Source organism: Idiotropiscis lumnitzeri, chromosome 18 (assembly GCF_059441095.1).
Source record: "Idiotropiscis lumnitzeri isolate Australia: NSW breed Sydney's pygmy pipehorse chromosome 18, RoL_Ilum_1.0, whole genome shotgun sequence".
Taxonomy (NCBI): Eukaryota; Metazoa; Chordata; class Actinopteri; order Syngnathiformes; family Syngnathidae; genus Idiotropiscis; species Idiotropiscis lumnitzeri.
In genome coordinates this window covers 7,320,186-7,343,522 of record NC_142408.1, presented here as the reverse complement: position 1 = coordinate 7,343,522, position 23,337 = coordinate 7,320,186, and the positions used below count along the sequence as shown (strand labels likewise).

Genomic DNA, 23,337 nt, shown 5'->3' with positions numbered 1-23,337 from the left:
CAACTAGGCTGCTTTCGTACACAGCGACCCGGAGAAAAAAAAAAAGAGAGAGAGAGAGAGAGAGCGAGAGAGAGAGAGAGAGAGAGAGAGAGAGAGAGAGAGAGCCACTATATTAGGAACACCTGCACAGACAGGCTCAGAGGTGATTATTATTAATAATAACTATTACTAAGATATTAATTTGAGTATAATTGCCGTTAAAATGGATGGAAACAATTAATAATTATTTCCCCCTGAAAAAAATATTTTAAATGTATTTTGTATTTTTATGGGGTGGTTAAGTGCAACTGAGGTGGTCCTCAAAACGAAAATTTGGAGACTTGCACACGCATGCGGGGCACACACACATACGCCGTATACATTTAAAACATTGGCATTTGGCAGCACCAGTTACGAATTTACAGACAAAACATTTTTCAATAGCTACAATCCATCCATCCATTATCTGTACCGCTTGTGCTCACGGGTCGCGGGGGTGCTGGAGCCTATCCCAGCTATCTTCGGGCAGTAGGCGGGGTACAGCCTGAACTGGTTGCCAACCAATCGCAGGGCACACAAAGACAAACAACCATCCACGCTCACAATCATACCTAGGGGCAATTTAGAGTGTCCAATCAACCTGCCATGCATGTTTTTGGTATGTGGGAGGAAACCGGAGTACCCGGAAAAAACCCACGCAGGCACGGGGAGAACGTGCAAACTCCACACAGGAAGGCCTGAGCCGGAATCAAACCCACGACCTTTGCACTGTGAGGCCATCGTGATAACCAGTCCCCACCACGCCGCCAATAGCGACAATTTAAAAATAAATAAATAAATGAATGAAAGTACTAATAATAATGCTATACATTAAGATATAATTGAGGTGTTTCTTCCCTCACATTTTGCTCCTTTGATGTTCTAGGTTCTAGTTTTTCACATTATGTAACCCAATTTGAGGCCCTTGGTCATGTTCTATTGTTCCCATTTTGAGCAGCCACTACCCCCATTTTGCATGTTTATCATACTGTTGTTTTGAGGAGGAATTCTCCCATGGTGACTCATCCAGAATGAAATGAGCGCCACCATTGACGTGATTGGACGCAGCCTAAGGCAACAATTCATGTCCACAGTTAACATAAACGGCATCAGCTCGGGTGGCGCCGCTCTCGTCCGTCTTGGCACTATTTGACTTGCGTTTGATGAAACACGAAGAGAGACCACATCTAAACCGAGGCTCCGTGAGGTTTTATCGTCTGGCCGACAGCTCTTTCGTGCAAACGTTCAGTTTTTACATTTGCAAGTCTGAATGTAGAGTTAACTGCCTTCAGTGTAGTACCACATTTCGCCACAACACTTCCGGCAGCACTGAGCTCTTTTGGAAGAGACGCAACATCATTGACAAAAACAACAAACTGAAAAACATTTGTCAAGTATGGGTCTCGCTTACTCGAAATTCAATGATGATTACGATTATTAAATACTACAACCTAACAGTACTTCACAAATATACTGTACTGGATTTCCCAAAAATTTGAAGCCACGCTAACATCAGGCGCACTTTTTACATTTAACTGAGGGATTCTTTCACGTTGAGAATCACAAATCTGATAAATAACGCCCAGTTTGTTATTGTGGTCGCATCAAATGCTAAATGCAGCAAGCAAAAGATTAGAAAGTGTGTTTTTCCAAGCAATTGCCGATGCTTTTAGCCGTGTGTGTGGGGGTGTATGTGTATGTGTGCAAGTGTGTACATGCACACGGTTGATTCGAGCTGATTACAAGTAAACCAATTACGCTGCCTTCCAGGATACATCTGCCTCCGTCCATTCCCAGCTAATCTACACAGAGCTATTAGCACATTGTTTTTGTGCACCCTAACCACCCCCCCCCTCCCCGCGTGCGCCCCTTTATCTTGTCAAGAGCATGATGGCGATGCAGATGGACGCAAAGGGCGCTCCACTGACTGCAAATTGTAATTAGCAACACAAAGCAAATTGCAGATTGCGTCATTGTTGGTTTGTTATTGATGGTAAAATGGAAATATAGGAGGATAAGGTTTGATAGCTCACTTTATCAGCAGTGGACTCTTGAATTGAGGTGGGAAATTTTACCTCATCTTTAGAACGGCGGAATATCTGATTAAAATAGATAGATAGAGTAGCTAGCAAGCTAGAGTAAGAACTAGCTAGCAATATAGCTCGATAGATAAATAGATCAATCGATATTGGTCTGACCCCAAGTCGTCTGTTTTTTTTACATTATTAACCAATGAACTCATTTTTTGCCATTGACGGCTAATGACGTCAAAGATCCATTTTTTTTTTTTTACTCGGCTGGTAGTGAATGAAATAAAAGTGCAAAAGTATTTCTTTTGTTGCTGTTTTTGGGGGAAAATCAAGTTGAGTCTCACAAATACAAATTCAAACTCAAGTCATAAGTTTGAGTCAAGAATTTGCCAAATTCTACAATTTTGGACTCAAAGTACGTAAATTTGTCCTTCACCTGAGCTACTTTCATGCAGATGAAAGCAGGAAGGGTTGTGGCTGCTGTCAAAGCCAGCGTTCGTCTCGCAGCAGATAACGACTCAGGGAGCAGGAAATTATTGGACGATGGCGCCAAAGACGAAGCGCCGGGGCAATGTGACGCCAAAAAAAACAAAAAAAAACAAAACATTTTTTTTAAAAAGAGTGAGTCACGGCCGCTTGCGAAAAATGGAGAAGGTAAATTAAAAGACATAAATCACCCTTAGTGGAGGTGATCAATCACCACTCCTCCACTCAGGTCCATGTCCTCACGTGCGCGCGTGTGCGTGCATGAGTGTACAAGGACAAGATTGATGGCCACCAATGGGCCGCCATGTTTTCGGCGTGCAGCGTCAGCTTACCGCCAATCAATTCATCAGCCACCACGGCTTATGAGGGAATAATAATCACATTTCACTCCAGCAGGGCGGAAAATGTTTCATGTGTGACGCAAGTGACATTACGCAGACGGTCAACAGATCCGCACATCTGCGAAAGAATACTTTCATGACGGCAGCCACTTCCGAACAAAATGGCCAACTTCCTGACTACTTTATGACGTGTCCTCTTGAGAGGTTTGTAGACGTTTGTTCACCAGGTTGCCGAATTTCACATCACTAAGTACAAATGCAGTCCGCAGGCTTCATTTTTTTTAAAAAAAAGCGATGACAAAAGAAGCCATTTCAACATTCTGCTGTGGAGGGGGTTCGAAAGCGGCCAAGATGACAAAGCTGTCATCTCGTTCTGGCTGACTTATTGCGCCGTGTCACTTATTTTAATAATATCACACGCGCGTAGACAAACACACATCCATTTATTGGAAAAGAGGATTTTTTTTTTAATTGACAGTGTAGAAAATGAACAAAGAGCCTGAAATTCTGAGGATTTGGACAATTTTAGGTCTCCTAACAATTAATCAGCTCATAAAAATATTTATCGATTCATTTGATAATCTACGTAATGAATCATTGTACATCTACTTTTAAGTATTATTATTTTTTTTTTTAGGTTAGACATAATATTTTAACGGCAGAAGAACACAACACATCTTAAATGCAAAGAACATTTGCTTTTCCAAATCTGTTGTGTCACGTTGCTCCCTGGTTCTATTCCTACCACACAACCGGAAGTGCATCGACGCTGCCACGAAGCCTCACAATTCGGAACTGACCCTTAAAGGGGCCCCGACTCGCAAACTTGTTCCGAGCTCACTTATTTCTTAACCATTTTATCAGTCACTTATATAACTTGCAACACGAAGATGATTCATGCCGGATACGAAAAGGTGCCAAATGTGAAATACAAATGCCGTTTTCTTTAGTTCCAACATCCAGCTTATGTGTGCGTGGGTGTGTGCGTGTGTGCGTGTGTGGGAGGCGGCGAGCATGCTCATTCCCTTGGCAGGCAAAATGTAATCTTTTGTGTGAAAAGCAAGACGGAAAAAGAAAGTTCATCCACACTCTTCACTGAACGGCATTGTTCGGTGTTTAACGGCCACCCAAGGGGAGGCTTTACATTTCAGTTAACACACACACACACACACCTTTGCACGGACCCACTAATGACACAAACACTCACACAACAAGGGTGACACAGTTGCAGCTCATGGCAAGGTATGATGATGATAAAAACAATTTTGGTTAATAAAGTGCCTTTCAAGAGATTGGTTTAAATGAGAACTTGGTCGGTTTTTTCAAATTAGATTTAGGACTGTCTTAGGTATATTTAAGAGATGAAAGAAAACGGTCCACGTTGTTTGTACGTTGAATTTGTTTTTTTTAAGTTAAACTGAAATGTAAAATTAATAAATAAATGGAAAGATAACAAGGAATTAAAAAGTAATTTTTCAATATTATTTTGAATGTAATAATAATAATAATAATAATAATATTCCCTTTATTAGTCCCACAATGGGGAAATTCGAGATTCGAACCCAAGCCTCCTGGGGAGACTGGGTCCTGAACGCGGCGCCTTAGACCATTCGATTTTCTTCTTTCTTTTTTAGAAAAGATCAAAGTGTAATTTGGATGGTTTGGCCTTTGACTGTGATTGTGTGACCACGTAACGCGTTGATTCGTGGCGCCTCACTACTCACCTTATTGAGCGTCGGTCCTCGGCAGGTGCGGCGGCTCTCTGAGGAGAGGAGGAAACCAAAGCAAACATCAATGGTCATCTCCATAATGCTATATTTAGCACCAAACAAGAGCCACTTAGCTTTCAGACGCTCCTTTTTAGGAAGGCTGCAGGAGAATGGGCTTGAATCCACCATTAGCTAGTTCGCAACTGAGGAATCAAGACAGCAAGCTACAATGCAGACTGAGTGGACAAGTTAGTCAAAGGATGTTAAATAAGTGGGCGAGAGAACGAGACAATGAAGATGAAGTTTAAAAACGGCTTCATGCTACTTGGTGGCTAGGATTCAAGACGGTTAGCATAGCTAGCTGCAAAGCAGCCTGGGTCGAAGGATATTTTAGAAGTGAGAGAGAGGCACAACTTTTAAATAAATGCAACAAGTATTTGCTGATAGCATTTTAGCAGCGGGGAATCAAGGTCGTTAGCGTCAGCAGCTAAAGAATTTTACCAAGGGGAAACTATTTCAAGTAGCTACGGTTAGCAATTTGGAGTATAGTTTAGCTAAGTGCTACACAGTGAATGTGTTGATTTTTAAGTCCAGAGCCACACACGGTCAACATCTGAACATAGGAGGCCTTAAAAAAATAAAATAAAATAAATCATGTTCAACCTCTTTCTTTAATGTTGTTCCAAATCAGTAACAGAATCGTGGGGATTGCCTTCCACTGTCCTGGATTGTCTACAGAATACATATGAGTGACAAATCTTGTGCAAATATTTGAATCAAAATGAATACAATAAAAACCACACCCAAATTCATCCTCATTCATTGTTATTATTATTGCTTTATTTTCCTTTACACGTGCAACTTTGAAACGACAATCCATCACTGCTCGCCCTTTCACATCAGATTTGAGTCCCAAGAAAAAGTCAGAATATCACATTTTACCAAACTTTTTTTTTATGTCAGAAAACTGTCAATTTCTCTCAGGAATAAAAGGTCAAGTATTTCTTTCGACGGAGTCGCAAAGTGAGCTTCAGAAAAAAAAAAGCACCTAAAAAAATTATTCACTTTCTGACTCTGTTCCGTTAACTTGACACATTTCGTTGAAATTTCTTCTTGTGAATGCTTCTGTTACGACATTATTCTCATACTTAAACAGATTTGCTTTTAACATTACGTGACATGATGTGATGCTGAGCTTTTTTATTTTATGTTTTGTTTGCAATGCAAGTTTTTGCATCTGCAATTATTGTTATATCATTTTGACCAAATTTTACAACTTTTTCTCTGTAGACTTTTTTTCCCAATAAATATTGTGACTTTCTCCCCATATCATGATTTTGTTTCTGTAATATCACAACTGTATTCTTCCTCTAACATTAAAACTTTCTTACAATTTGGCAAGATTTCCTCTTCCTTCTTTTTAGTATTACAACTTTTTCTTTTAACATTGTGAATTTTTGCTTGAAACTTTTGAACTTTTTCCTCATACCAATTAGAAATATTCTTAAACTGAGAAAATAACTTTTACACATTGTTTTTTCACTTTACAGATACTGTTCGTTGACGAAGCAGAGCTAATATTGCTGACTTTCTTAGATATTAACGCTAAATTAAAAAAAAAAAATACTTCCGATCGGGTGAATCAGGAAGAATGTATTGCAAAATAACTGCTACGTGGGTTCCATCTAATCTCGAAAAAGTATCTTGAATGGTGTTTATTTTCCTTATAAAAATACTAAATCTGTCCATGGGTGAATGGTGTGTACAATGGGTGGTGGAACAAATGGCTGGACTAACTAAGAAAAGTGTAAAAGGTGTGCCCTTAACTCCGTTGCGGGATGGAGTGCTCATCCTGGCAGTTTTCCAGAAGTTCGTCCTCAGAGAAGCTGATGTGAAGGCAGGTGTCGTTCAAAAGGGGCGAGGCGGGAGGCCGGCGCTCGTTCGAGCCTTGAGACGAGTCCGGACTCCCCTCGCGACCGTTGAGGACCGGAGTCCCCAAAGTCCCACGGTCCTCGAACGCGTCGTCGCGGCTGTCGTCCTGCAGAGGCGAGAGTAGCGACTTGCTCTCGGAACGCACGCCCGAGTCGTCGCTGGTAGAGCAGGAGCTGCTAAGCGAGTGGAAGTCGGCCGACGCCAGCGAGCCGGGCGTCACGTCCCGGAAGGTGAAGAGGACGCTGTTGCGGCTGGGCGGGCTCTGGCCCGGTTGGATCGAGCTTGGGGACAAGGTCCGGCTGGCTCGCTTCCGGTTGAGGGAGGCAGGAGGAGGGTCCAGTTTTGGGACAGGTGCTTGATACCTGCCAACAAAGAAATTAGATCACCTTAAATATTACTGTTGTTATTATTATTTATTTTATTTATTTTTTATTTTAATTGTCAACTTTATTGCCCTGACATGACTTTTTTAAAGGTTATCCTTGATGACTTCGAGATAGCGTTGTCCCGAGGTTGAGCTAGTGATGATGTGAAAAATACAGTGCACCCCCACATATTTGCAGGTCAGTATTCATAAATTGACATTTTTGCGGATTTCTTTCGGAACGCAACCTCCTTTAAAAAAAAATAAAATAAAAAACCCACCACCAATGACACTTATTTGTGACCCTCAAAAAGCTAAAACAAAGCATAATTGCCAAAGTCAAATTTCAATATTTTTGAAAAACAAGAAAAACATTTTTTTGAACACACATTGGTATTTACGTCAATGAGTTCATCCTTTCTTATATATTCAAAAATAAAATTCAGTGTCTTAAAAGAAAAAAATATTTAAACACATCGGTATTCTTTATTGGATGGCATGTAACGACACACAAAATGGCAACTAACGAGGCTCGACACAAACACGCTAACGAGCCTCAGCATCATCGTAAATTTCCTCATTGGGGGACTAACAAAGGCCATCTTTATCAAATCGGCAGACGCTAACACGGTCCGTTCCCATTTGGCCTGTCGGAAAAGAAAGCGCGGGAAACGCTAACAAGATCGCTAATGGGCCGTGCACACCAGGGAGGTGTTCTGTGCAAATCTCTTTGAGGGAAGTCAGATCATTAAGATCTCATTGGTGGGTTATTTTTTTTTTTAGGAAGTGAATCCACAAGAATGATAGTGATGGTGAATGGAGCAACTCTGGACAACATTGCAATTTTGACCAAATGGACATAAAAGGAGCATAAAGTTGGACTGTTGGCGAAAAGGGGAGTGTAATTACATAGAGATGCCACAAGATGGTGGCAAAGAAAGAAAAAAAAAACGAGATCATAAAGCATCAACACCATGCATCAAGAATGTAGTATCGACTATTATGCAAATCTGTGAATGAACTCGAAAAGCCATGAATCTGTTTCAGCTTCGAAAAAAAAAACAACTTAAGTTTGTGTTTTTTCATCCAAAATCTAGCAGTCAATGATATTTTAATTTACAAAAGAATGTAGTAATGACCTAATTAACGACAATGTAAAGAAATTAAACACTTATTGCCACATTTTATGATTCAATTAAACTGACATTGGCCACCGGGGGGGACAGTATAATACAGAAACTGCCTTCATTTTAGTTGCTCTTCCCAGAGGATCAAGAATACGCGTCGGTTGGTATTGTTATATTGTCTGCCTACTTGTGTTGCTGCAACATTTGTGTTCGAATATCCTTTGCCTAAAAAGGGCGAGCGCAGATATCTGGAAGCACGGCCATGGTGTTTTGCATTCGTTTTAGTTCGCACTAACCTAAATGGGCAAAGCTAAGAATTTCTTTTGCATAATTGTCTTTGTTTTATGTTTTATTTAACACTGAACTTGGGTCAAAAGCTTGGAGCTTCTGTTTGCTAAATTAGCGCAACTCGAAAATCAGCCAGTCAAGGTGATCAAGAGTGATTTGGGGATCTTGTTTGTTGTGCTGTGCTTGCCTGTTTTCCAGAAACTTCTCGCCCTTTGCAGATCTTGTTAACGCAGCTTTCACGCAGCACTCTCCGCCTTAACAGCGCTCCGTGGACAAAGCCTCTTCATCATCTCCAGTGTTTTTTTTTTTTCTTTGCATCCCTCCATCCTTGTTATTCAATAGGTCTACTTCTTGCCTTGTGTCCACTTGTACTTGATTGCTGCCTTACAAATGTACCCTTTTATTCGTCTTTCATTTTGTTTTTGCTCTTCCTGAAAACACAGTTATGAGTCGTGATGTTATTGCCAGCCAGCCGGGATATTAAATGAGTATATTTTAATATCTCGGCTGCTGTTTCAACATGCGACAGTGAAGGTCTCTGATGCCTCGGGGGCCGAAGGTGACTTTATTAGGACTTCTTTTGTCTGCAGAGCAGACCACTATGTGGTGGATTTTTAACCAACCTTTTGTTGGGGTATTTTTATCATTTCAGCCAAGTCTGGATTTAGAGTTGGGCACTTTTCTCAATTTGTATGCGCCGCTGCTCCTTGTTTGTTAAGTGATCGAATGGCAGCTACGTCCTCTGCTTCAGAGTTATTGCTTCTGCACTTCAATTGATTTTAATATTCGGGGGGGGGGGGTTCTCCAATGAACGGGTTATAGCTCACATTAATGGTAGCCTTTTATTTTATTTTATTTAAACAATTTATTGTCATCAAGCGGCTGATTTCTACTCTGTAACCTCACCGCAACATGATTGTCCCCCCCCGCCCCCAATTTGAAACGCAATCGTAACGTTGCATGTCGCTTGCTGCTTATGATACTCACATAAAGGAGGAGGAAGATGAGGAGGAGGAGGGGGGAAGCAGAGAAGAGGAAGAGGAGGAAAGGCGGAAGAGGAGCAAGACGAAGGTGGGCAGGTGTAGTTTTTTTTTTTTTTGCATGTTTTTGATTTGATTAGAGGAGCAAGAGGACGAGCAGGACGGGATCCTCGCACCTGACAGAAAGAGGCGACAGTTAGACCACAGCCAGCGATTAACTTCAACCTTGCTGGGCTATCGCACCAATACAAACGCAAAAGTCCTCATTTCATGCTTAATGTATTCGCTGGCTAAATATCATCCAATATTGTATATCGGATATACTGCAAAGTCTGTGCATCAACAATGGAGCATATTTACTGGCTTTTTTTTTTTTTTTTCGTCACAGTTACGACGGATTGGCCGGCTGCATCAAAGTCAGAAAAACTCCACTCGCCGGATACGACATGCGGTTCTCATGTGGATACGATGCGGTACATGAGTCAAATTACAAAGCTGACAATATGTGAATAAGAGCGGTATGTAGCACGGACAGCTGCTTCTAATATTGCGCTTTCCTGATTTAGCGGCATGAGAAGAACGAGAGGTGTTACATAACCACAAACAAATACAAAGCAGAGAGGATGTTTTAGTTTGGCTTTTGGCATCAAACCATCACATTCCGCGACGTCACACAAGGGAGCGCTTGAGTTTTGAAATTTGGGTTTTTGAAATCCACGTTGTGTCAAATCGTGTCGGGCGGTACTCGGCATTACTGTTTGTATGTGTTGCTGCTCCATGGAAAGTAGCAGTTGTGTAAAGGTTTAAAGTAATAAAAAAACAACAACAACAAAAAAAAGTAATTTTTTTTTTACATTACACTTTACATTCAATGATCTCAAAATGCGACATAAAAGACAATAAAAAAGTTAATAAAGCGATCTGGATACATTTCCACTAGTTATGTTATTCCTCATTCTTAACTTTTCTTTAATTTTGGTTTTATTTTTGTTTTTTGGTGTTGGTTGGCAGCCGCGAGAAAATCACAACGTTCTGATCGGAAGCCGACAATTGAACTGATGCAATTTGATTGGCTTCTCGCGCTGAGACGTCGCACTTGTAAGAGAAAACATTAAGAGAGAGTGGGGGGGTCGGGTTGAGAGGGAAAACATTCCCTCATTGGCGCTTTCGGCTTTAAGGGGATTAAAAGCTCATTAAAAAGTAATTACGTACTGGATGTTGGTGTCGTGACGGAGAACGTCTCGGGGCAATTTATGGCGATTAAATGTTGACTCAAGGCTTTCTTCTAAGGAAACAGTCATATTTGCATCCGTCCATCCGTTGTGTATGCACACTTTCAGAATGTTTGCAATTGGTGTCATCATACTACCAATCACTTGTGCTGCATTCTTTTTCACCCCGTATCCCCCCCCCCATTTGCACAAATGTTTGCAAAAGACAGTTGGTGACCAATAGTGACAGTAAGCGAATGTGTGGGACAGTTATTGCCAATATAACAACTCCCGGTAAAGGAGCAAGAAAATCGATGGAGCCCAGATCGCAATATCACTATCACAATGTCTTACTTTTCCTCCACGTTGGACGCCCTTCTGCTCGTGACGGGGACCACCTCGTCGGACGTGGCTGCCTCGCCGCCGTCGGCAATCGGGACCAAGTTTAGGCAGCTGTCCCCCAGGCCCGGCAAAAAGGAATCAAAGGTGAGCGGCTGCTGTCCGGGCGTGGAGGTGATGGGCTGCTCCAGGGCGTCTCCGCAACGACTCTTCAGATTGAGAGAGAGAGGCCTCGCCAAAGTGGAAAGCGCTGCAAGACAATATTTCAGAGTCCACAAGGGAGAGTTTGTGCATGAAAACTCCGATTTCCAACCATCAGAGATCATAAAGTGGGTCTATGAAAGTAACACTTAATGAATAGAATAACGAATTGCTCTTCCACTTGCCACATCAATTTTTTAAGACAGGTTTATAGAAAAGTAGTGCTTTGCCTCTATCTTGTGGCGTTAATAGACAATCCCAAAAAAAAAAAGGGGAGAACGAGCGGCTTGGCAAGTCACTCACCGCACCCGTTGAGCGGCGTCTCCCGCAGCTGAAGCTCTGCCTCTTGGCCGCCGTCGGCTCCGGCTTCGAGCTGACGGAGCTGCTGCACCAGCAGGGCCAGGTGTTGCAGAAGGTCGCGGTTCTGCAGGAGCAGCTGGTGCGAACGCGCCTGCGCCTCCATGCGGGCGGCGCTCTCGGCCGCCATCTGATCCTTCAGGAGCTGCACCTGCCGTGTGCGCAAACAAAATTGCCATCAATGAGAAGATGAAAAATATTAATCATGAAAAACCAATGAAGCCCAACGGAGCGATTATCCTCCTGTTATTTGTTGAAAAAGGTGAAAGCCGGGTTTAATACAGAAGTAGTGCTATGGTTCATCTTGTGGCATCTTGGTGCCCTTGAACCGAGTTGAAGTGAGGGACGGCGCTTCATTTAGTCAGGGCTTTAAATGGTACGTTGTCTGTGTGTTGTGACGGGCAGAACAATTAAATTGCTCGCCACTAGATGGCAGAAGACGCTTTTGCCCCAATGAAATCCCTCAACGCCCTTAAACCAAGTTCCTTTGTAGCAAGACATCACAAATTCAACTCACTTCAGTGCAGAACTTTGGGATCAAAATGCCACAAGATGGCGCCAAAGCGTTGTTTTTATTGCTTCATTTCAAACGTCTGAGAATGTGCGGTTCCCTTACCTGAGCTACAGCCACTTGCGTGTGCTGCTGCTGCTGCTGCAGCTGCTGCTGAAGGAGCTGCAAGTAGTGGCGCGACGCAAGCGAGCCTGCCGTCGAGCCTGGACTGCCGGGAGCCACGCCCTGGGACGTCACCGTGAACAAGGACTTTCCGGAAAAGTCCTGACCGCAAACATGCAAAACGTGAACATCAACAACAACACCATATTGTTTTGCTTTCATGGTGTGCTCACATACATCACTTGCTTCAAATCATTAAGGACAAACAACACACTTGAGTCGTGTTCAATGGCCAAATTTGTTGTACCTACATTGTCGTGCCTCTAGAGGGCAGCCGAAAACAGATAATTTTGTCTGGCACTAACAACTAGTCAGTCCTTTTCATTTTGCTGCAAGTACAAGCCTACACGAAACACAATGTTGAAAATGAACAACTGTGATAAAAAAATAATAATAAAAAACTGAAAACAAAATTGAGAAAATCTAAATGTAAAAAAATAAAAAGTACAAAAATAATTGTATGGAAAGTATTTTTAAAAAATGACAGAAAAAGTAATATGCAGGTTACAAGTCCATGGATTAAAAAAACAAAATGAAAATGTAAAATATGTCGTTCAATAAAAAATACGCAAAAAAAAATGCAGAATGGGGAGGAGTTAAAAGTATGCTTCAGAATGCACATGTATGCGGAAAAATGCTTTATAAAACTGTGAAAAGACAAACAATACATGGAAGATATGTAAAACAAAAAGTGAATGGAGGCAACCAAAAAGTACAAAAGTTTCAACGTGAACTTATAAAACTTGTACATGTCAAAAAGTAAATAATTAAAATCCGTAAAAATTCCCTCAAAAATATGCAGACAAAGGAAAAAAATAATATTAAATGTAATAAAATGAAAATTTCATATGAAAGTAGCATAATAGATAGAATTAATTTGAAAATTAATGTAATTTTTAAACTAAATTAATAAAATAAATCATTAAAAAATAAAATAAAATTTCTTCCTGACACATGAACCCCGCACACTCAATAGACTCAATCCGGATGGCCCAACTGAATCAAAATATTCGTCACAACTCTCAGTGTGGTGAAGCGTAACCAATGAGGGTATACCTAATCAAGTGTCCAGTAAGCGGGCTCATAGAGAACGTTTAAGACTACGCAGGAAACTGCTCAGCACATCACATGCATCATTCATTGGGAAAGCTGCCACATAAAGAACGCAGATGTGTGTGTGTAAGCTTGTCTCACCGTGATGATTTGGCCCGGTTTGACGACGGTAAGCTCAGCCAGGCTGTGCAGGATATCCCCGACCGTCTTTTCGTACAGCGATGAGCTGGTTATCGCGTCCTCATCCTCCTCCTCGCCTCGTCCATCCTGACCGTCCTCCTCTCCTTGCTCGGCCCCCGTCAGAGTCCTCCGACCTGCTGACGGTGCAAAGCGCCCGAATATGAATGAATGGGTCAACAAGGTTCATCTTGTTTTGTTTTTTTAAGCTGTAAAATAATGCTGGCGGCCGTCAAATGGACACGTCAACTGAACCGCCTTACCGGCATGCCCACCAGACTCGTCGGCCGATTTGTTGCTCTCGCCGTCGGCGTCCTGCTCGGCGTGCCGCAAACTTAGCTTGTGGCAAACCTCAAAGGCCTGACCCACCGTCCGCACGATGCGAATGGCCTGCGCCTGCACTCAAAGGAAGATGGCCGACCAGACTTCAGTCGTGACTGAGCCACATTCACGTTCATGCGAGCGAGGCTTCAACCTGACCTTCTTTTTGGATTTGAAGACGTTGCAGCGGAAGGAATTGCTAGAGCCGTCTCTGGCGATGTAGCTGAAGATTTTCAAGTCTTGCGAGTCATGCGATACGTAGAAAATCCTGCAAGGGAACGTCAATTGGCAAACTTTCATCAACCGTCAATCCGCAAAAAGCAAAGAAATTGTCAAAGTACAAAGAATTTTCCTCAATCCTTAAGTGAACACGTTCAAGAAATGTTAGGCAAACAATGAAAAAAAGTGAAAACAAAATACAAATGAAGGAATGTAAAATGTATGTGTAAAAATGTACAAAAAAGTTAACACAATGCCAGGGTAAAAAAATTAAACAAAAATATTCTTCCCTTAAAAAGAAAAGGCACAAATATTTTTTTTTTTTAAAATACCAAAAACTAATTAATGCAGGCGGAAAAAAATGTTACAAATGAAATAATAAATTAATAAAAAATAATGTAAATAAACCCAAAAAAATAAATGTGCAAAATAAAAGGTAAATGTGCAAAATATTTAAAATCAATGAAAATTTATAAAAAAAATGAATAATTTTTTATTTATCTATGAACAAAAAGATACAAAGAAGTAGTAAAAATGCCTCAAACAATGCAACCACACTAGCCAAATTGCTCACATTCTGCACTGAGTATGTGATCAAATTGGAACTAGCGAATGGTTTAATGAAGCTGTTAAAAAAATAAACAAAACCTTTTAGATCATGTATAAATTACAAAATGAATACAAATAAATGCGCAAGAAAAAAAAAAAAATTAAAAACATGACGAGTAAGGTGTAAAAAAATAAATAAATCGATAAAACTTTTCTTAAAAAAATAAAATTAAAAAAAAGCACAGCAAGAGCAGTGAACAAACCTGTAAATGGGGTCATGCATGATGAGCATCTTGCTCTCATCCCATGTCCACTCTTTTCTCTGCGGGCGGGAATGGCGTTAGCACATTAGCATTATCTGCAATTCTCAGTCCACTCGCATTGGCGACGGCGACTCACCTTCTGTTTCTTGCGCAACAGTACATTGACGCCGTCCACAGACACCACCATGTTGACTTTCTTCTTCTTGATGTTCTTAGCCTTGAACTCGTACTGGCCGAGCAGATGCGACAAAAAAAAACTGCTCTGTTACAAAAAACTAAATGTGACATTAAGTAGGATTTGAAGAGAATGTGGATGGAACTGACGCTAAAAAAACAACAACAATAAAAAACGCCTTGTCACGAAAAGTGAGTTTTAGAGCGTCATTTAATAGGCATAATGAAAATGTTTTTACCAACACCACACAAGATGGAGGCAATGAACTACCTTTTTTCTTGTGCATAACACGTAAAAAAATAATAATACAACAAAAATTAACAGTACATATTTAAGCACCAAATCGCCACATAATTTGGTCTTGTTGGAAGTATGTTAGCTTAATGCTCATATTTAACGTAAAAATAATAATAAAATAAAAATATTTCCCCAAATGTATAAACTTCAAGACAAAACTTTAGTTTTATTATTGTGGCCTATACCGTATCATATACATCTTCATCTAGTGGAACCTCATTTTGAGACACGTGATACAGTGAATTATATCGGTTCATCTCTTGAGAACCCGCCATATAATGCAATTTTGGGGGCAGCATGAATTGAAAGTGGTGCGCCTTCAGTGTAGTACCACCTTTGGCCACAACATGCCGGGCAGCACTGAGCGCTATTGGAAGAGATGTGGCGTGGTTAAATGTGGAAAAAGTGAAAATAGTAGGAGGAAAATTTTTTTAGCAAAAACACATGGAAAAAGTTGGGTTTTTTTAATAGATGAAAATGCAATAGTGAGAATACATTAGGAAAGTAAATAAGGAAAATCAATCATATTACAAGCGTTAACTTAGCATTAGAATCTTTTTAAATCCAAACAACTCATCCAAGTTTCAACAAACAAGAAGACGTTGCCGTACACGTCGTCAGGCCACCCACATGAATCTTCACTACCCCGACACCAGCAAAGTGGGATTTTGCAACTTCACATCCAAAGTATGAAATTTTAATATTTGCTCTCTTTTTTTTCCCTCCCCCCTCATACCGCTCAGAGAGTGCTTTGAAATATTTAAGCTTGGAACGTATCACTGTCATGGACGCCGGAACAAACAATTAAGGAGCTCGAGACGTCAACGCGCCATGTTCGAACAGGATGAGGCGACACTATGCGCTTCCTTCGCCTCAGGGAAAAGTAAGTGAGTGGTAAACACTCGCGTAACCAATGAGGCCAAGAGAGCTGCCGTGCCAAGGTTGCGCTCGTTTCAACTAGCCATCGTGCGGAATTTGTGTCGACCAATTTCTTTCGGCGATTGCTGGATAGCGGCGTGTCCCGGCAGCTCACTTTCTGTCCTTGCATTTGTCGGACTGGAGTTGTTAACGAGCATTTTAAATGTGTTTGGCCAACACACACACACAAAAATGTCTAATGTATTTACTTATAGTATTCATATTTTTTGATCAGGAAACTGAAATTAGTAATCCTTTTTCATCCATTCATTTTGGAGAAATTAGCAAATAACTGACGACTGGAAAAAGGCCTAATTTTAATGAGGAAAATAGCCACGCCCCCCTCCGCTCTCTTCATGTCTCAGTGCGAGTCACGAAAGGGGCCAATCATTGGAAATTATTGTACTTACATTACTTAGAACGTCCAAAAACAATGATCAAATGGCACCAAAATTTATTTGGACATCCCAACCTTTGACCTATGACTTCAACATATTAAAAAGATTGACCTCTCCATGGCTGCTTTACATGAGAAGGAGAAAATGTGGATGGAGTCGAATTTTTTGTAGGTTAATCCCATCGACCTGAAGCGAGGATTTTATTAACCAAGAATATGACAATGCAACAAATTTTCTTAATATTACCAAAAATGTTGACTTGCATTTTTAGCAGTCTATAGCGGCAAACAGTATTTTCTAGTCTTGCTGGTCCGGTGCAGTTAGCACCGAGGTGTACCTCCACCTCCGACTATACCTGCGGATGGTCGAAGCAGCCCGGCAAAGTCTCGATGGTTGATTCTCAGTTTTGCTATTCAATGTGTTTTAATGAGTCGCAAAATGCTGATCCTGCCTCTCAAACCGCTTATTTCGAGCCTTGGTGTGGAATTTTGAAAATTACTGAATTGTTGAAAATACTTCCATTTATTTTTTTTTATTTATAAATGTTGCCCTGGCAAATGCGGACTAATATGAGTTAAGCGTCACCTGTGAATCTCTCAAATGAAGGCGTGAGATGAAAGCTGCATCTCACCCACAAATGGTGAGGAAACTCATTTCCCATGCAAGATGCAAGCAGAAAATCAATGTTGCCCTGAAGTGTTCATGCATTATTAACCGTGCTGGCATTTAAGCAACAACTGCACACAAATAGGAAGCCTTTAATTGCACCGGGAGGCTTTGCAATTTAGCACATTTTGTGGCACTTGCATGATGAGAGCGCCCATGGCGACGATGCATCCTTTCTGGGCCACAAAAATCGGTGTTTCCGAGAGTGCACTTTAGAAAGCTCCATGAGCAGAAGCTGCACTGAGATTAATGTTAGGCATGCTAAAGTTGCTCCTTTGTTTTGTCTCTGTACCCCCCCCCCCCCCCCCCCTCAAAAAAAAAACCGCTCCTTTACCGCCCCCCCTGGGTGCCGAGGGACGGCCTGTCCTTTCACGGAGCATGTCAGGGAGGCACTGAGGCATGCAGGCATTCTCCGCGCAAAGAGTCCCGTGTTGAGACGCCGGCGGTCCACTCGGGCCAATATTTTGTTCACGGAGATGGACGGCTATTTATTTGGTCCACTTTAGTTTTCAGGATTAAAGTTTGCAAACAGCCCAGCTCAACTCTCAACTGTCACCACGACACCGCTACAAGGACCTGAATGAATTTTGTTTTTTTGGAACGGTTCGGTCCAAGTCAGGTATGAAAGTCCAATGAAAGACCATTTGTTGCAGATTTTTCACCTATCGCCAGCAGTCAATTGAGGTTTACACTCTGTAGTTCCTTTTTATTTTAAACTCCACTTTCCTTGGCACTTTTTAGTGTTGTCGTATTATTTACTTTTTTTTTTTTTTAAAGAAGTGGAACTTGCATGGTTACATAAGCTCAGACGTGCTGAGCAAACAGACTAAATGATTGATTCTGCTGATCCACTCAAAAATGTCCACTCCGATCAGTTGGTCAGCAACCTTTCTGTCAAAAGCAGCGGAGTCACGCTAACTTTAGTTAGATGAAGGAAGCAGGGGGGTGAAGAGAGTGTTTTTGAACCTTTCCTGCACGTTAGGTTGATTGAACACGGTAAATTGTTCCCAGGTGTGAGTGTGAGCGCGGATGGTTGTTTGTCTGTGTGTGCCCTGCGATTGGCTTGCAACAAGTTCAGGGTGTAACCCGCCTACTGCCCAAAGATAGACGACCCTTGTGAGGACAAGCGGTACAGATAATGGATGGATGGATGGCGTGAGTGCGTCAAATAACGACGGCAAGCCACGACGCAGCCGCGGGTCGGAAGATAAGAGCCTGCTTGTGTATTCGTGTGACATGATACTGCAAGTGGAAGCAACCATTCGGTACCGGCTTGTCCATCCATGTGAGAGAGGACTAGCTGTCAGTCCCCTGCTTTTAAGGCCACTGATTTATTTTTTCACATTCCCATCTTCCACCAAGTTGTGTAAGTAGGCGTGTAAACGTCACTTTGAGAGGGTATTAAAAAAAAAGTCGGTGCTGCAGGAAATACTGACAAGTTCAGGCTGTGTCCAATACATGACAGCAGTCTATCGCCCATAAGTTTGGGCTGTGGAGGATAAGGGGGGGGGGGGGGGGGTGAATCAAGATTGGCATGTTTTTGCAATAAAAACAGTAGAGATCATTCGTGGCTTTGTCCTAAAAGTAACAACAATCTACCATATTCGTCATATGTCTGCGGTGTGGGTGTAGCATTAAATAAACATGACAGCCGATTAATTTTTCAAAAACATCGGAGACCTCATAGACGCAAAAAAAATTTACTGGCTATGATGTCCCACACATGACAGCAATCTCCCATTATCTACATGCGATAAGTCTGGGCTCTTACATGTGGACAACAATCTGCCGTATTATTCATGAATATGAGCTCCTGTGACTGGGGTTGAAAAACAATTGGCAAACATTTAGCAAAAACTAAAAAAAAATTAGTTTAGTATATAAAACGTTTAGCTTTTATAGGGCGGCAATCTGAAACTTTTTCACTCGACGAATTTCTGGCAAGTATTGGCTGTGCTTTACACGTGTGACAACAACCTTGAAACGTCTGACCCGTGACTGAAGGATGAAAAACATCCGAGTCGCAGACATGAATTTGCATTTCTGTCAAGCTTCAATCTGGTGCATGTGACAGACAAAAGGTTACTAACACTTGAAGCTGATCCGCTGCACTTCTAGGTCAGTCACTATGCAAGCATACATCTGCCATTAAAGCCAGCACCAGCGAAAACAATGACCCCCACTATGGAAAGGACCCCACCCCCATCAGGAAAAAAAAAACCCTAATACAGAGACTGCAACGTTTACAACAAAAAGCAGTGGACCCCCCCCCACCCCACCCAACTTTCCACCGATCTGTCACCTCCTGTCTTGTTTGGGAGATCCGAAGGTGTTTTTTTTCATAGGATTGGCCAACATGTGCTCACTGTCCTACATTCTGTCTTTTGTGTGATATTGTGTACGTTTTGTTTAGTTGGTTTTTTTTTTTTTTAAATCGGTAAACAATACCATATTTTTAGAACAATGAGGCGCACCATATTAAAAATTAAATTTCTGTATTTAACACATACATAAGGCCCACCGTATTATTGGGCGCAGGTATCCGATCGCAGGTGGGCCGAGAACATATCCCACGTGGCAAACAATCTCCAATACATGATTCACATTTTCCTTAGTGTATCTATTTGTTTTTGAGTCAATATCGTGTCTTTAATGGGTTCTGTCGCTTTTTGTTTAACACCCCCAGCAAACGAGACGTGCCCCCAGTGATTGTGAACAAACGCCTCCCTCCCTGTCGCAATGCTGCATGTGCTCTGAACAAAAGGTGATCCAGGCAGACGGAAGGGTAAAAAGAGGGAAATTCCCCGAGAGACTCTTGGCAGTCGGAGAAAAGAGGCCTTAAAAAAGAAAAAAATCCATTAGGGGCCGAGCAGAATTCAAGGGGGAAGCGCTTGTTTGGCCCTCATCCTCAATATATTCCTGTCCATGGCGAGCAGATAGTCAGGGATGGGCTAAATGGAGGTGTGCTATTTTGGTGGGAGAAGAGTGAGGGGATGGGGAGGGGGTTTTCCATTTGCGCTCATCCTGTAACCCCCGCAATCCAAATGAAAAGTGGACGGCGACGGGAGCACGAGCCATTCAAAGGCGCTGGGCAAAGTGAAAGCGACAAAACTCGTCGAAAAAAGCAGCTGAGCGGGTCACAATGGAGCGCGGCCTCACACGTCTAACAGGATCCGCGGGGGGTGCGAGACATTGTGTTTCGCCGTGGGAATGGCAGGTGCGCGGCCGAGCTGGCCAATCAGAATCAAGAAATAAACTAAATCGGTGGGGCAGAGGGGATGGGGGGCACAGCAGGATTGGCAAAGACTTATTCAATCACGTGCTATGAAACACATAAAGATTGCGAACCCCCTGAACGGAGAAATTAGAATGGCTACCGCTGCAGAAATGAGAGCTTCAATTTACAGTCTTGCATTTGGTTAAACCATGTCTTGTCACTTGCAACGCCTTACACCCTGACATCTGGATTTTGGCCTTTTTTACTTCCACTTCCCCAATCGCTTCAGAAAATGAGTGCGTTTGGTTTGTTTATCGGTTTATCGTGACTTTGGCGTGCCCGTCTCCTTACCCGGATCCTCCTCATGGCCGCCACAATTTCCATGCGACTATTGGGCCGTGGCACGTCCAGGCTCCCCACATACTGCAACACACACACACACACAATATACATATATCTTTTTTAACCAAAGTCAGTGATGTTAGTCAAAGCATCACCTTATATCAAATTACAATTATTCTTAACCCCTCCACTCCAAAAATAATAAATTAACAAATTAAAAAATTAAAAAATCTCTCTATAGCACACACTGATATGTTTGGAGAGAAGAAAAGCAAAACAAAGCAAAGAAAAGAAAGGAGTCGAAAGGTAAAGCTGTGGTAGCTTTATGTGTGTCATCACCCCAGATAGTGTGGAAAGTTCAGATGAAGACATGGAGGAAGTTGAAGAAAATTATTTGGATTATTAGGTTGTGAATGGATACAAATCAAGTACGAGACATCACGTGATCTGCGTGATTGAGAATTGGGAAAATAAAAGTAAACAAATCATGTATTAAAAGAGTCTGCGTTAAAGCACTACATGATGGCAGATGGTCTCGTCAATGGGTTGAGCACCCTAAATAACCAAGTAAGTAAGACAAGCAGTCCAATCTAATATTGAAGATAATTACAAACCATACTCAGGTCCTCTAAAAGCTGAATTCTGTTTTGCTGAGAGCTTAATAATTGATAGCAGAAACAGAGCTAGTTGAAAGCAAAGTTACTGCATCTTAAAGCAACCGTGCTCCGACTAACTCCTCTCAAACTGTATTATAATTTTTTTTTTTGGGGGGGGGGGGGAGTGTTAAGTTTATTTTAGTTAAAGTTATACTGTTGGATGATATGACATCAAATTGGACATTTCTATTTGATATTTTTGTCTTTTAAAGGTTAGTGATCTGATTACAAAATGTAATTAATTGAATTAATTAACCAATCAATTGACCCTTTAATTGATCATCATGATCTAAGCAATACCTTTACGTGAGTCCAATTTTCTGCATCTCTCCCCACTTCTGCTCATCAGTTTGAGTATTTTTCCCCTCTCAATACTTGTACCAGTGACTATTTTGAAGACTACGTTTTACCTTTACTTGAGTCAATATCTTGAAAATTAACAGCATCGTCACTTGTGTCCTAATTTGGGCTACTTTACACACGTCTGTAGTGTGTGTAACGTGAATGTACCTTGGCTTGGAAGGAGATGCCATGCTGGTAAGCTTCCTCGTTATGCAGCGGCAGTCTGGCGTCGGCAACGTCGTCCACCAGGTTGTAGCGGTTCCTCCTGGCGGGCATGGCGGGGCTCCCGGCGCTCCCGGGGCTCCCGAAGCCCAAGCGGCGCGGCGCGGCGCGGCGCGGACGTCACAACAACGGTCCGGGTCGGAGCTTTTCCCCGCCCCGGCGGTGACTGCGCATCGTGGTTGCTCCGAACCGGAAGGAGAGGGAAAGAGCGTCAATGCGGTGCTCGTAAATTGGGCTGAGTGATGGCGTCCGTGGTGGTGAGCAGCGGGGCGGAGGAGGTTCGTGCTACTAGGCAAGGCAAGCTGGCGGCACTTGTCTTGGCTCACCGCACAAAGCAAAGTACTCAATGGGGCAAAGTTCCACCGAATCCTTCAGCTGTGCGTCATGCGCGCATGCTGCTCACACTTGAGCTCCCCCTGGAGGCCAAACGTGGAGACGTTTGGCGGCACTTAAATTAAGTGCACTTAAATTGCACTTACCGATGTCATGTCCTGACGAAGTTACGAAATTAATATGTGAAAGTTTATTAATATATCGAAATAAGTAACACTCGGTTTTAAACTGAAAGTAATAAAATATTCAATTGTAAAAATGTAGATGAATTGTACTACAGTACTCACCTATTTATATAATACATTTTCTTTTCGAATCAGTTTTGTAAAAATGGAAAATTTAATGTAACAAGTTGGTTAAAAACGCAAAACATTAACACATTAACAATCAAGAAATCACAACCAAGGTCAATTAGTCAGTGAAATTAAACACTGATATAAATTAAGGGAATACCGCCCCCTATTGTCCATACCACAACAATGAAGGTGATTCAAAAAATGCCAGGCTTAAAAAAAACGCTAAGTACAACAGATCCGTGATGTCGAACGCTTCTTGCAGCCAATTGACTGGTTCTCCCTCATCTTTTAGCAGGCCTCATGTGACCGGAAGTGAAGCCATGGTTACAAGAAGACATGCAGAAAACTCAAGGGACAAGTACTCAATGGGGTGGACCCACTCCAATGCCGAGTAAGTGGTGAGCAGAATGTTTAAAACTGTCTGACAATTTGCTCAAGTAATTACTTGGAGGACTACTTTTTACTTTTATGCGAGTACCACAGTAACATTATCCTTACTTGAGTACAATTTCTGGCTATCCGTCCCAACTCTGCTCATCATATTTCAGTGATTTTTTTTTTCAATTTAATAATTGGTTACGATTACTCAAGTAATTAAATACAGGACTTCCCATTTGTGTTATATTATTCTAAACACAAGTGAAAGTACTTTTTTTGGAGGGGGATACTCAACCTCAACTCAGCAGTTAATCAGTACTTGAGTTGCTTCTGACTGAATACTAAATGCCTAATCACATTATTATTTGGAGTATTGTTTCATTTTCAAGTAACATTAGTCTTCCTTGAGCACAATAATACAGTGTAAAGAGACAAAGCCAAACTAAGGCACCAAATATA

At 41.8% G+C, this 23,337-nt stretch overlaps 1 protein-coding gene across 2 annotated transcripts; it reads right to left on the bottom strand.

Moving 5' to 3' along the window:
- Positions 1-6,361: 6,361 nt before the first annotated feature.
- On the bottom strand, positions 6,362-22,289 carry LOC148319341 (carboxyl-terminal PDZ ligand of neuronal nitric oxide synthase protein). 2 transcript variants are annotated; one of them, XM_088282053.1, is made up of 11 exons: positions 21,818-22,289; positions 20,661-20,732; positions 14,775-14,867; positions 14,639-14,697; positions 13,767-13,875; positions 13,550-13,682; positions 13,251-13,426; positions 12,000-12,158; positions 11,330-11,534; positions 10,841-11,075; positions 6,362-6,878 (listed from the first exon to the last, which is right to left on the bottom strand). In XM_088282053.1, exons 1-11 carry the CDS (start codon positions 21,923-21,925, stop codon positions 6,407-6,409), a joined length of 1,821 nt encoding a protein of 606 aa, XP_088138179.1. In that variant the 5' UTR covers positions 21,926-22,289; the 3' UTR covers positions 6,362-6,406. The 2 variants fall into 2 exon arrangements, with proteins under 2 accessions (XP_088138179.1, XP_088138180.1); XM_088282054.1 differs by having other exon boundaries at positions 13,251-13,423.
- Positions 22,290-23,337: the final 1,048 nt, after the last annotated feature.